The sequence below is a fragment of the Fusarium falciforme genome, chromosome 11 (genome assembly GCF_026873545.1).
Source record: "Fusarium falciforme chromosome 11, complete sequence".
NCBI classification, from domain to species: Eukaryota; Fungi; Ascomycota; class Sordariomycetes; order Hypocreales; family Nectriaceae; genus Fusarium; species Fusarium falciforme.
In genome coordinates, this window is record NC_070554.1 from 2,098,222 (window position 1) to 2,112,045 (window position 13,824).

At 50.2% G+C, this 13,824-nt stretch overlaps 3 protein-coding genes across 3 annotated transcripts; 2 read left to right on the forward strand and 1 right to left on the reverse strand.

The window, feature by feature from the left end:
• Positions 1 to 1,518: 1,518 nt before the first annotated feature.
• Positions 1,519 to 2,686, forward strand: NCS54_01362600 (Hypothetical protein; the record flags this gene model as incomplete). The annotated part of the gene is made up of 3 exons (XM_053158807.1): positions 1,519 to 1,778; positions 1,826 to 1,955; positions 2,003 to 2,686. The coding sequence occupies 3 exons, from the start codon at positions 1,519 to 1,521 to the stop codon at positions 2,684 to 2,686; spliced, it is 1,074 nt and encodes a 357-aa protein (XP_053014782.1).
• Positions 2,687 to 3,290: 604 nt separating this feature from the next.
• Positions 3,291 to 4,976, forward strand: NCS54_01362700 (MFS domain-containing protein; the record flags this gene model as incomplete). The annotated part of the gene is made up of 1 exon (XM_053158808.1): positions 3,291 to 4,976. The coding sequence occupies one exon, from the start codon at positions 3,291 to 3,293 to the stop codon at positions 4,974 to 4,976; it is 1,686 nt and encodes a 561-aa protein (XP_053014783.1).
• Positions 4,977 to 10,363: 5,387 nt separating this feature from the next.
• On the reverse strand, positions 10,364 to 12,232 carry NCS54_01362800 (MFS domain-containing protein; the record flags this gene model as incomplete). Its single annotated transcript, XM_053158809.1, has 5 exons — positions 10,364 to 10,860; positions 10,909 to 11,738; positions 11,790 to 11,819; positions 11,882 to 11,952; positions 12,035 to 12,232. 5 exons carry the CDS (start codon positions 12,230 to 12,232, stop codon positions 10,364 to 10,366), a joined length of 1,626 nt encoding a protein of 541 aa, XP_053014784.1.
• Between the last annotated feature and the right edge of the window lie 1,592 nt (positions 12,233 to 13,824).

A 13,824-nucleotide genomic window follows, 5' to 3' on the forward strand; every position in this document is an offset into this window, starting at 1 on the left:
GTTTGTCGGGGGCAAAAGACTCAACACGAGGGCCGAAATCTTGAAATAGATAGATGGGGTGTGCCACAGCGAGCACTCGTTTGTAGATATCTTGGCGAACCGTTCCAGGCAGATCCGAAAAACCGACCGTGGAGCCTGTTGGCTTTGATGCATCGCCGAATCTCAAGCCTGATGCGGGGTAATGGTCTTTGTCTTTGTCTTCACAGCCCATGTTGATTTTGGATTGCCAATGTTGAAAATTTTTCTTCTTGGGGCTGGGATCTCGAGTTTCGGTGGTAGAAAGAAAGCTGGTTGAGAGTACTGATCGGCGGACGTCAGAGATGCAAGATATGCGACCGACGGAGGGTAGCAATGGACGGACAAGGGTTCTGTGAGACTCTACTTCGAGCCTTCAAGGGTGTACTGCCGGCGGTGGACGACGAGGCAAGGAGGGCGCGCCGGCTGGGCCGATTCTGGATGGGGGAGTGCTAAATATTGATGTTTCTCGTCAATCGTGAGGATGCTGACATGAAACGGCTGGCTGAGCAGTCTGGTGGTTGTGGAGATGGCGGGGTGGTAGTTTGCGTGTGTGTGCCTGAGGTTCGGTGAAACGGCTAGGTACAAAATGCTGAAAATCGAGGATTGGGTTTTCCCTCAGATGTCACAGCGAGCCTGCAAGTGCAGTTCAAGAAATGATAATCCACCTTAGGTAGATGGCGATAAGGAATGATGGGATTGTTGACCATGTTTTAGATGCAGTGGAGAATTACGGAGTAGATCGAGGCAAGATCGTGCCTGACGCTTGACAGGAGCGCGACGTGGGACTGGTGTGGACCCACTCCATCCAGCAGGGAGCATTCACGTTCTGTAGATGGCTGAGTAACAGTGTTACAAAACAGCACAGTTAGTATGACGCATGCTTTCATGGTCTTTGGGCCGGTCAAGCCTGTGAGTCCCTTCTGGAAACGTCTAGCCTCATCAACAGGCATCGCGCCTCCAATTTCGAGCATCCAGTGCCCCGTGGTAATGAAGGGACAAGAACCCCGTTGCGGCCTAAAACATCTGGGGTTAAAGACCAGCTCATTTGCGAAGCATGGATGAGCTGGCTGGAATGCTTGGGCTGCGAGGGGCAGTTTTGACTAACAGTAAGTTATAGGTTAGGTGCTGTTTTGAGTGCTTTGTAGGTACTGAAATCTTGCACATCACTCCACCTGCTATCATAACCAACACAACTCTTCAAATTCAACAACTCGTTTTAGGTCACCTCCCATCTACGTTCATAAAATTTCTGAGTGAAAGAAACAACATGTGTCCTATCTTTCTCTGAAGCCGCTCCTATGACAAAAAGCTGCTAGAGCTAAAGGATAGTGGCGTTTCCACTTTGGTGGAATCCACAAAGCTTATCTCTCCATCAACCTCGACCTTATCGTTTGGTGGCCTCTACGAACCCCTCATCTTGACCCTCACCAGCCACCGCGAAACAATCCCACCGCGAAACACTCCCACTCACAGGTCTCGTTCGCCATTGGCCTCTTCAAAATGTCCAGTCAAGCTGCAGAGCATGTCAAGAGCCCCGCAAGACTACCCGATGACACTCACCATGTCATTGTGAAGCTGGAAACCATCCACGTCCCCGCACCTACGATTGATCTTTCACCTCTCACTCATGAGCTCATAACATACGAGTACACTCCGCCCAAGGCCAAGGCGCTCATCGCTGCGAGAATCCAAGATGCGAGTATCGTGACGCTCACAACGGTGCCTATCAATGCAGAGACGCTGGGTGAAGCGCCGTACCTGTAAGTCCTGTGTCCCGTTAAAGGACAAGGGGCTGACTGGAGAGAAGGAAATGCGTGATATCCGAGACAACTGGAACCAACCATATTGATCTGGAAGAGTGCAAGAAACGAAATATCACCGTCATGTTCTCGCCACATGCGGCGACTGAAGCTGTATCCGAGCACGCCCTTGGACTTGTGAGTTTTGCCCTCGATAATATATGAATGGTTTCTAACAGCAGCAGTACTTTTCAGTCAGACGCTCTTTTGTCCGTCTCCACAACGCATTGACCAACCATTCCCCCAACGCCTGGGCATTATCTGGCAGCATGTCCAACATATTGAAAGACACTCAAGGTCAGCCACCCCATACTTGCGGCAATGAGACTGTCGGCATCCTTGGTTTCGGGGCGTTAGGGCAACGGTTAGCCCGTCTTTGTGAAGCCTTGGGAATGAAGGTTCTCGTCGCTGCAAGAAAAGAAGCCAAAAGTGGTCCTGGCTCCAACTCGGGAGGGAGTCAACGGACGGCCTTTGATGAGGTTTTGCGTCGGGCTACCGTCCTCTTCATCACACTTCCCCTCACACCGCAAACCCGAAACACGATAGGGTTGCAGGAATTTCAGTGTATGAGACGCGATGCGGTGCTGGTAAATGTTGGTCGCGGAGGCTTGGTGGACGAAAAAGCACTGGTGCAAGCTCTCCGTCAGAGACTCATTCATGGAGCAGCGACTGATGTGTTTGAGCATGAGCCTGCTGGTAGTGACCAAGACAGTGTTCTACTCAGCGAGGAGGCGAAGGGACTCAACTTGACTCTCACTCCTCATCTGGCTTGGTGTGCGGACCAGACGACGGTTAATATGCAGGAAATCATTGTCGAGAACTTGAAAGAGTTTCTTCGGGGAGGACGCAAGAATGTTGTCTCAGCATAGGATATAACATCAATTATCAGTAACAATTCTGTTTAAATCCGTCGTTCCTGTGGTTTTCCAATCGACTGGGGTTAGTACCGCCACTGTGCAGAGGATGCGTAACTGCTGTCATCCAATTGAGGCCTGTGAGGCCTTTACAACTATTCAGATGCATTCATTCGGTCCTAATAATTATTGGATGATATTCAACTATACCATCACCTCATCTCTATGCTTGAGTCAAACCAGTATACGTCACGATCGGGTGGCCAATAGCCACAAGCACCTCAGTTCTCCAATCCACCCTGGAACGCAAGCATTGCAACGCTAGCCAAGGATGACTTTAGTTGCCATCTGCCGTTGCCGTCCCCGCAGTCTTGGCCAATACGAGAACATGTCAGATGATCGTTTTTTACATCTTCTGATCGGGGTCTCGGGGACGGATCTGGTGCTTCTCTCCGAGAACGGCTCCTAGCGGACCGAGATGGCGCCATTCTTCGGAAATCCCACTTGCGTGTTTGCCCCCGTTCGTCATCTTCGCTGATTCTTTTGTAGCCACAACGAGAGGCTTCCCATGCAAATTGAACTACATCCTTGTCTCGCCTCATGACAACAATTATTCAGAATGGCAGTCATCACAGGAGAAGATGAGATTCAGGCCAACACTCAATCAAGACATTCAAGCCTCGAGGATGTGGAACAACCAAGTGCCGACTTTCCTCCTTCCGAGCCGACTCAAACTCAACGAAGCAAGCTCGAAAACACAGTTATTACGACCTCACTCCTAGCCGCCCTATTTCTCTCTGCTCTCGACGTCACCATTGTCGCCACCGCCATACCAACCATCTCAGAAGACTTGCACTCCAGCACCGGCTATGTCTGGATTGGCGCATCCTATGTCTTGGCCAATGCCGCTTGTGCTCCCACATGGGGAACACTGTCCGATATATGGGGCCGCAAGTCAATTCTCTTGGCTACACTCATCATCTTTTGGGTTGGATCCTTGTTGTGCGGCGCTGCTGTCAACATGACCATGCTCATTGTTGGTCGTGCTGTTCAAGGCATTGGAGGCGGCGGGGTCAACACACTGGTCAATATCTGCATCGGAGATCTCTTCTCAGTCCGTGAGAGAGGCTTCTACTATGGTCTAGTTGGCGCCGTTTGGGGAGTATCGAGTGCCCTGGGACCTGTCATCGGTGGCGCCTTTGCGTACCGAGCCTCTTGGAGGTGGTGCTTCTACATCAACCTGCCGATATCCGGAGTCGGTATAGTTGTTCTCTACTTTGCCCTCAAGCTTCACAATCCTCGAACACTAATGGTAGATGGACTCAAAGCTCTTGACTGGCTTGGAAGTCTGACTGTTATTGGCGGTACTGTCCTTCTGCTCTTGGGCTTAGAGCTTGGAGGCGTCATATTTCCTTGGAACTCATCAACAACCATTTGCCTCATCATCTTTGGCATCTTGATGGCATGTCTCTTTGTCCTTGTTGAGGCCAAGCACGCCAAGTACCCAATTGTTCCTCTACGGCTATTTTCCGACCGCTCAAACATTGGAGCATTTGCGACATGCTTCTGTCATGCCCTTATTGCACTGTCAGCGTCATACTGGCTGCCCCTCTACTTCCAAGGCGTTATAGCTGCGTCTTCTCTCATGTCAGGCGTTTATATCCTCCCCTACCTCCTGGCAACATGTGTCATGTCGGCAGCTTCAGGCTTCATCATCCGCCTCACCGGAAACCATTTCTACGTTATCAGCGCCGGTATGGCGATCGCTACCGTCGGTTTCGGACTTTTCGTCGATCTTCCCCCTAACAAGGAGTTTACCAAAATCATTCTCTATCAACTCGTTGCAGGTATCGGTGTGGGTCCCAACTATCAGTCACCACTCATCGCCCTCCAAAACAACGTCGAGCCACACGATATTGGATCTGCCACCTCCACCTATGGATTCATCCGGCAGTTGGCCAGCGCCATATCTATCGTCATTGGCGGTGTGGTATTCAACAACAAAATGCAGGCACAGCAGGACAAGCTGAGAAAGGCATTGGGTCCAAAACTGGCAAAGATGCTATCAGGGTCCAGCGCCTCGTCAAACGTGTTCACGGTAGCTGATCTACAGGGCGAGAAAGGAAGGGTTGCCAGAGGAGCTTTTCTTACGGCCTTAAGGACTATGTACATCATGTTTGCAGTCTTTGCAGGGCTTGGACTGGTGGCAAGTCTTTTCATCAAGCAGCGACAGATGAGTCGTGATCATCAGGAGCATAAGACAGGGTTACAAAGTCTGGAAAAGTCAAGAAATGGTGAGAAGTAACGATTATTTCAGCGAACCAGAAGGAGCGAGCACTTAACGACTACGATGATCATCGGCCCCTGAAAGGATGTCCAGCAGCATCGGGTGTCTCACCTAGCGCTTTTACATCTGCATCCAATAACTCGCTAGGGCAAATAAGCAGGAAGAAACGGCCGTTAGATGAAGATGATGAGAGACCACAACCCTTCAAAAAGACGAGACATATTAGCAGTGGAGCTTTGCAACCAAGCCGCGAAATGGGATCAGGGAAAACAACCAGCCGCTCCACATGTCGCAACATCCCAACACCACATCAAGAGCTCCTGAGTAGGATGAATCAGAACCGACAGACTAAAGCATAAGAAAGAGACTGCTGGTGACTCGGGATGGTCTTTGGTGAAGCATCCGAACATCTATAGAGCCCGATGTATAAGTAGAATCCAGTCTCAAATTTTGAGGGCCTACTTAAAGAGAAATAGAAGCTTGAAAGAAAATGACAGGTTGTGACAAATCTCTCGGAAAGAGTGATAAAGCTTCGGCGCAGATTAAATACACCGGCTAATAGGAGTACCGGCAGGTAAACGGTGGTTCCATCGTGTTCCAGCCACAGAAATCGGGCGTAAGGGGCTAGGGCATTGTGATCAGCTGCCTTGGGTGCAGCCGGTAAGCAAGCCACTGAAAATGAAGTTTACCAATCATCCATGAGCTCCATAAGAAGATGAAACCACTCTTCCTCCTATGAGAAAATTGACCGGCCATCTGGCAGCCTCTACTGCCTCGAGGTCGAGGCAACAAGCTTCGTAGACCTTTAACAACATGCAAGATAACAATACCAACCCACTTTCCATATTCTTGCCATTCAGCACTTTTCCCTAGCAGAGTGGATGAATTCTGGTGTATGCGGGCTTGGGGAGATAAGGCCTGGGGGCCAAAAAAAGTCGTCGGTGTTATTCTGAGCTTCATCATCCTCTGCGTCTACGAGGGTGTAGAAGAGAAAGCAAAAAGACTAGTAGGTGTGAGCAAGTTCTGATACATGACCATTAATATTTTGGCATACTAAATATCCAATCTGATCTGGGTAGGTGATAACACCTTTCCAGGAGGTCGCATTGTCCTGGAGAGTCTTTGGGCTTAGGACGTTAACATGGTTGGCAATTTCCAGGCGGTCTTACTAGCTACGACATTTTGAACCTGACGTATCTTCCTCCGTTTCTCCTCCGCGAGCAAATCCGCTTGATAACAGTCCCAAACCGCGCACCGCTCTAGTATAACATATATGGTGGACCAAATCGGCTTCACCCGCTGCTATGCGCAATTGCGTGGTAACAGGGCCAGTCCAAGGTCGAGATTGAAAGACTCCGCGTATTCACCTAGATGTGGAAGCTAGAAGCCGGCGATCTCGCGACGCTCCTCTCGACGAAGCAACTCCATCTACGCCGCCTCACCTTGACCATCCACCGTGCGGACTGGTGGTGCTGAGAGAATGACGAGCCGCTCCGATTCGAGGCCAACTAGATCAAAGGAGTTGCGGCAGCTATGCCATCAAGCCTAGACGTGTTCCGCATCGAGATAGAGACGGTTACGCGCAAGACAGATCGCCTGAGTAAAATCGTGGCGCAGATGGCGTTCCTCTGGTTCTTGAAACGACCTGATTGCGATTGGGGCAATGGATAATCAGATGCTTGGTCAAGGGCTCGAAGAAGCAGTGGGGGGTGGGCTTCTGGGCAACCCAACGGAAATGACACAGCCGTAGCATAATCAGATGCACCCTCGCGTGCAGCCCTCCTCGTTCCACCACATCTCATCCATCCCCAAATCGGACTCGCCCCCTCGACCTGACCGCTTTAGCACCGTGGAAAGAAAATAGTTTAGACTTAGGTCTGCCACCTACCCTCATGGGCCTCACCAGAATTCAGCCACCTCTCTCTATCACATAAGTACATCGGCGAGCATGGTATTTACTTATTTACTACAAGGTTGTCAAGATACTCTTCCTTCCATTCTCCTTTTCGTGAACAATCAATCGCTTCCCCCTGAGACAAGCCCAGTCCTCACCCATAGCTACCTCCGCACTGGGATCTTTTAGCCTCCAATGCAGTCACTTGCGATGCACGGTAAACACCGCCCGCATGACTCGCCATATCCTCTCCTACCTCTTCTCATCGTCCGTGTCCTCCAGACGGCCTCCTTCCTCATTGTGATCTCCATCATCTCCTATCTTGTATTTCACTTGCACAACCAGCATGTCTTCCTTCACCTGGTGAGAAACAATCAGTTCAACGCAACGGGTAATCTGCTCAATGACTGATCATTCCGCCTATATAGCTCTCTGCAGCCTCGTATTTCACCGTGCTGCAACTAGTCGCTGTAACTATTCTCTCCCGCTTCTATCGCTTGCCTCCGAAAATGCGCCTCATCATCGACGCTGTTGGCTGTACGCTCTGGATCGCTGGGTTTGTCTTCATGGCCGCCTACGACGTGAAGCATAAGATACTGGCGCGCTGCAGCGGACACTTGATCTGCACGCTCTACAAGGTGATGTTCGCTTCTGCAACTGTCGGACTGTAAGCTTGCCCCATCTTGCCCTCCTATGTTGCATTGCCTCTAATAGGCTGGCAGAGTTGCTGCTATTCTCGCGGTTCTTTTGGATCTCTATGTCATGAGGCGCGTTCGGTCGGGGTATAAGAACATTGAGAACCAGGCAGACAGAGAGCAGGAGCTTCTGCAGAGCTATCGCCCCTATCAGTCGTAGTCGTACTCTTCGAGACCCGTCTGGGGAGATATTTCTTGGTGTTGCAAGTGGGGAGCCTTGAATTTGGCACAATCAAAGGTAGATTGTAAAATAGCCAATAGCAGTGTGCGACAATGGAGAGGGCCGGTTTCGATCGGATATCACGGCAACGGGGGTGGCTGACGATCACGAGGGAGAGGGCGGCTGGCGGCCAATGGTGGGCAACGGTTTAAGGAACGTACTTTAAAGCACTGTACTGCAATACTGCTGTTGAGGGCGTCCCATCATTATCCCGTCAAGTGGCGGTATTAGCTGACGGAACATCGGCAGGGTTAGCCAGAACCCCAGAACCCACGACGGAGAATGCCATGGGTCGAGCCCGGACACCACTAATTAACAGCTTGCCAGTTTCTACTCTTCCAGCCATGACAGCTATCAACTTTTAATCATCTTAATATCCAAAGCAGCAAGGATGCAGAGCCATCTTCTATTCATCCAGGTACTTGCAGTGGTGGCCATTTGCGCACGTCAGCAAAACGACCAACCATTCAACGACAAAGCGTACCGCGACATTGCTTGGGACGAAGACAGCGAGCATGGCCTCTTTACACGAGAGCCAGCCGCCTTTCGTGGACACAATGCTGTCCCTCCCTCGCTCACAACCGACAGCCTTGTGCCAACCAGAACACATCCGAGGGGCTTGATACGTCGTGGCTTTGACTCAGACGGCTGCAATCTAGAGACAAACAATTGTTTTACTTTTATTTGTAAGTTACAGTGGCGCCTGTAGTCATTTTCTCCATCTTAACATGACAGCAGGCCCCACAAGCATCCAGGTATGTTTGTCTCTTCAAGGTTGCCATGCCATGACGTGGACGCTAAGTGATAGTGCTCTGATGGTGGTTGTTGCCCACTTGGAAACTACTGCGGAATCAAAAATGGGATCCTTGGGTGCTGCCCACTGTATGTATCTCCTCCTTCCTGTCCCCCGTGAATAAAGGCTAAAGAGATCAAGGACCGGCCCGCAATGTGACACTACTCCGATTCCAGGATGCTCAGTGTGAACCTGATCTTCCCTTTCTTTCCCTGAAGCGTGCATCAAGTGACCCATTGCCTAGTTCCTGCTACGGAATATGCTGTGACCTTGTTCAGGACATCATTGGAGACCGTGAGTATACTATACGCCAACTATGGCCAATATGCTGCTGGAGCTAACAGAGGTTTCAACCATCTAGCTATTTGTAGTCCAACAATCGGCAGTGAAGGTCAGTCCTCTGGCCTCTGCACGGGTGCTCCAGTCACAGCCACGGTTCTTGTCCCGAGTGCAACCAGTTGTCCTGGAAAGAACTTGTAAGTGTCCTGCCTGCTCACGCTCTCAGCCCCCTTTTACCGTTATGCCTGCTCTATATGGTTAGCAGAGCTGATGTTGCGATAGTTTATGCGGCACGGAATGCTGCCCAAGCGATGCAGGGCTGGTTTGCGATAACACTACCATTCCAGATGAGCCTTTCTGCAATATTCCGTAAGAGAACTATTTCAGTGTAAGTGCTGCCACTATGGTGGGCAGCTCTGAAGATTGGGAAGACATGCCAACACCACGCAGTGATAAGGTCTCACTCTGACTCTGAGTGAGATCCCAATGTTGAATCTACTGAGAATCGACTCAAGTTCATAGGAGTCTAAGAATGACGAACAAAGGGAGTGATGCGCTTAGCTTCTCTAACCGTCCACATGAAGCATTTGATCCTGAATCTATTGTATTAATATCTGTCAATGGTAACACAAAGGTAGATGTTTTCTATCAGCGTATTTGCATCACATCGTAAAGATCTCGGGAAACGGGTTTACGCTCTTAAAAGACCAGCTGGACACTTGTTTTTACCTTACCCGTGAGACTAAATTGGCGATAATAAACGCGCAACAAAGCACTTGGTAATGTTTTTGAGTCTGTACCACACTGGAATGGATAATGTTTACTTGCTTCAAGCCCTTATCGTCCAGCCCGCTGCGACGGCCGAAGTTATCGTCAGACGAGCAAGCACTCATTGACTCCTGCACTGGGAGCAACGCCTTATCTCGCGTGTAATGATTAGCATCGTTCAATGCACATGGATTCTAGTCTTCATAGATAAACCCTGCGGTGGTGTAGGGTAGCTATAGAAGCTGGTGGATGAGCCGGGCAGTAATTATCACCAACGTCCTTCGAGAGTACTATTATACCCAACCTGCGCATTGGGTTAACCATCATGCCCGACGAGAGGCAGACTAAGCAGCGAGCGACGACAAGGCTCCCAAGCACGGTTGCCAGCCTGTTTGAAAGTTCCTCTCTGATTAGGCATGACTGCATACAGCAAACGCCCTCTTTCTTTACCTTTCGATCCCGCGGCTCGTTCCTCGACTTGGCTAACTTGAATTGTTCTACCGTACAAGGCACGAACTCCAACACCGATTTGCTGTCTCCTAGGTAGAGAGCCATTATAACAAAAAACTTAATTGACTAGAAATCAAGTATCCTTAGATTCCCGGATGTCGTTACCCCCCTAACCATCAAGGTATTGCGCGACAGAGAAGTTTGTCAGCGAATCGAACATTTGAATACCTCTTCAAGACCAAGCCCAGAAATCGTGTGCAGCGTTTTGGCGTAATGCATGTGTCCCAGGCAGCCATCCATAAGCCCTCAAGATTGCTTCTTCTTAAGAGACTTTCGCTCCATGGCAAGCGAGCCAGCGATGGTGAGCATCGCCAGTGCCAACGGGATATACAGTGTCTGCACAACAGCATTCTCATATCCAGCAAGAACGCTCCCCAATCTCTCTGGACCGATGCGTTCTCGTAGTCCTGTGAGCCCGGCATCCTGGACCTCCGTAGCATTGGTGCCAGGCGAAGAAGAATGGATTTCATCAACCAGGCGACTCTGGAACATTGTTGCCGAGGCACAGATCCACAAAGCTGAGCCCATACCTGATCCAAAGTTGATAAATGCTCCGCCGAGGGAGACGTCATCGATAGGTAGCACGGCTTGAAGTGCAACTTGCGGACCTTGGAGGCCTAGGCCCACTGCTGCGCCAAGGAAACCTAGAAGAGCAACGCCTTTAGCAACGTGCTCCTCCATGTTGAGAGTGGTAAGTAGCCCAGAAGCGATAGGTGCTAGAACGCTCGACGCCAACATGAAAGCTATTTGATGTTAGTATTGGGCCGATGAGTGGTTGAAGAATGTCTTACGGTAATAATATCCAAACACGGTTGCGCCAACACCGGACATAACCATGGCCACCGCTAGACCACCGATCATAGGAAGAGCGAAAAGACCCGACTGCGTCGGCGAGTAGCCTCGCACACCCTGGAAGTATATAGACATGTAGTACTCGGTCACGGCGAGGACACCTTCAGCGCATGCCGAGTACCAAGTTCCTGCCAAAATACTTCTCTGCTTCCAGATTCTAGGAGGTAGGATGCCATCTTCTTTCTGCACATGTTGCAGGTATCCGAACCCTGCAAACAAGACTGCACAAAGGACAAGGAGCAAGATGATTCGCCAGCTGCCCCAGCCGTACTTTGATCCTCCCCATTGCAGGGCCATGAGAAGACAAGTGATGGCTGGTACAATGAGGATAGTTCCCAAGAGGTTGATCTTCTTTAGCTTTTGCTTTAGAGTCAGTCCCTCGTTCTGGTTGCCGGCAGGGTCATGAATTCCAACGGCTGTCAAAACGATACAAGCGATGCCAAGCGGGACGTTGATACCGAAGCATGCTCTCCACGAAAATGCATCGATCAACGCGCCCCCAATCGTAGGTGCAGAAACCAGGCCCGCGCTCTGAAATGCACCAACGAAGCTGTGCATGAGAGCCTGCTGCGAAAGGGGAAAGCAGTGACGCAAAAGTTTGAAGATGCCGCCGTTGATTGCGCCGCGACCAAGTCCGCTGATGGCACGGCCGAAAATGAAGACGCCAGAGCTCGGGGCGAGGGTGCAGATGAGAGAGCCGATCTCAAAGACCACGAGGCCAATGAGGAAGATGGGCTTCACGGAGAAGAGGGTATAGACTTGGCCAATGCTGAAGACGGGTTAGAAGATCTTTTGACTACATGGAGGCTAAGGTTCATACAAAAAGACAAAAGCGCTCATGGTCATGCCACTAAAGATTGTGTTAGAATCTCTTCCGTCAGATGAGGGGATTCTTACTATGCAGCCGAGTACCATCCGATATCTGATATCGTCTGGAACTGGTCGGTGAGGCTGGGGACGGTAACGGCGACAATAGTAAGGTCCTGCAAGACCCGTGAGCAAAGTAAATGGATGATGCTGTGCTAAAACGATATTTATTACAGTCGGATAGGTTCAAATACTCACCAGACCGCTGAGAAAGCAGGCAATGCACAGTGAGGCCATCGTTGACCACAACTTCCATCCTTTGGGATAGACAATTCCACTTCGCGCGTTGTCATCTTCTTGGATCTCGAATTGCTCGGTAGGCATGGCCGGCTGTGTCAGGCTGGCACGCCCTTGGGAGACCACTTGGGACAGTTCGTGAGGTGTTTCCGTCGCCATGATTCACCAGTAATGTGTGCAATGACAAGAATTGAAGGAACGATGGCACAGAAAAACTGCGGGGGATCGACGTTTTGATCTCAAAGGACACGCCAGGGCTGCGTAAGGTTATCCGGGGTCGATTTGCCTGATTTGTTAAGTGCTTATTCCAACATTCTGGCTAAATAGAGGTCTGACGCGGCGAGGACCGCTTACCCACTCCGATACACCCTGACTGCATAAGATGACGACAACCAAGTACAAACCGGAAGTGAAGGTTTACAGGACAGAGGTTGTCAGGATACCAGGCACCGAGGATTGTTGTAACCAATGACGTCTCCATCGGCTACAATATCAAAGAACACAATAATAAACACATCACAGCATTAAAACCCAATGCTGCCAAAACCACAACGCTGAGGCACCCAGGATACCGCCAAGAATTGAATCAAAGAAAGCAATGCCTACATGACTGGACAAAAAATATCTCGTGTTCCTAGTTACCATACCTACCTAGGTGTGCTACTGCCTTTTCATAGAATCCAAGAAGGTGCTAGCCGAGAAAGCCAAGAGCACAATTCGTTCTCAATACAAGACCGTCATTAACCCAGAACGCCCTACATGGCCATGAGATTGAGTCTCTCAACTCTCAACCACTTTGAATCCTAAGCATCACAAACAAAGATCTATCAAGTAGTCCATACAGCTCACGTCAAGAACAACCCCACGATCTCTGCAGTCGCGAATAATACCCGCCACGTACTGTCGGCGGAGCTCCTTCTCCGCAGCATCACCTTGGAATTTGTCCTTCGCAAATCGTACGTGTTTTTCTGCCAAAGCTCCAAATGCGCATTCTCTCATCACATTTCCTATCTTGTTCGAAGGAAACTTGTGCCCGCGCAGGATTAGCTCCTTCGACTCGCTCCAGTTCACTGCTCGTGCTGCCTGCCGCCATTCGTCCCAAGACTCGCTCTTTGCGACGTCATCATCTCCAGGCTCCGGGCTATCTGCGGTCTCCCGTTTCCGTAGGTCTGCTTCGAGCATCGTTCGTGCCCCTTTATCGATAGGAAACATCTCTGCTGCCGCGAAAAGCGCACATTTGCCAGAAAAGTCCCGCTGCCAAGGGTCGGCGCCATGCTCAAGGAGAACAGTCAATATCCTCTCGATGACTGGTGGCTTGCTTTTGTTGCACTGCAATAGGAGAAGGATTGCAGATTTTCCCAAGTGGTCTTGGTGATTAGGATTTGCGCCACGCTGAAGAAGAGCTGCTATGAAGTCCCCGATATCTCCACTTCCCCACCATATATGGGATACGAGCGCGAGGAGGATTGAATTGCCGTCTTTTTTCACTTCATCGGGAGTGATGAGCTTGAACAACTCTTCCCCAAGTGTAGTGTCAGCGGAACGATAATGATTACGACGATAATAGCGATAAAAAGAAGGCGGGCCGGTACGGATGTATCCGAAAACCAGCGAATCCCCAGACGGCATCGGCGTTATGACGGACGCTCCCTTGGCAAGGAAACATCTCAATATGCTGTTTTTAAGACTTCTCTTGTCTTCCCACAAGTCGGAACCTTTTTTCTCCGACCTAGAGAGAAAAATCTCAAACG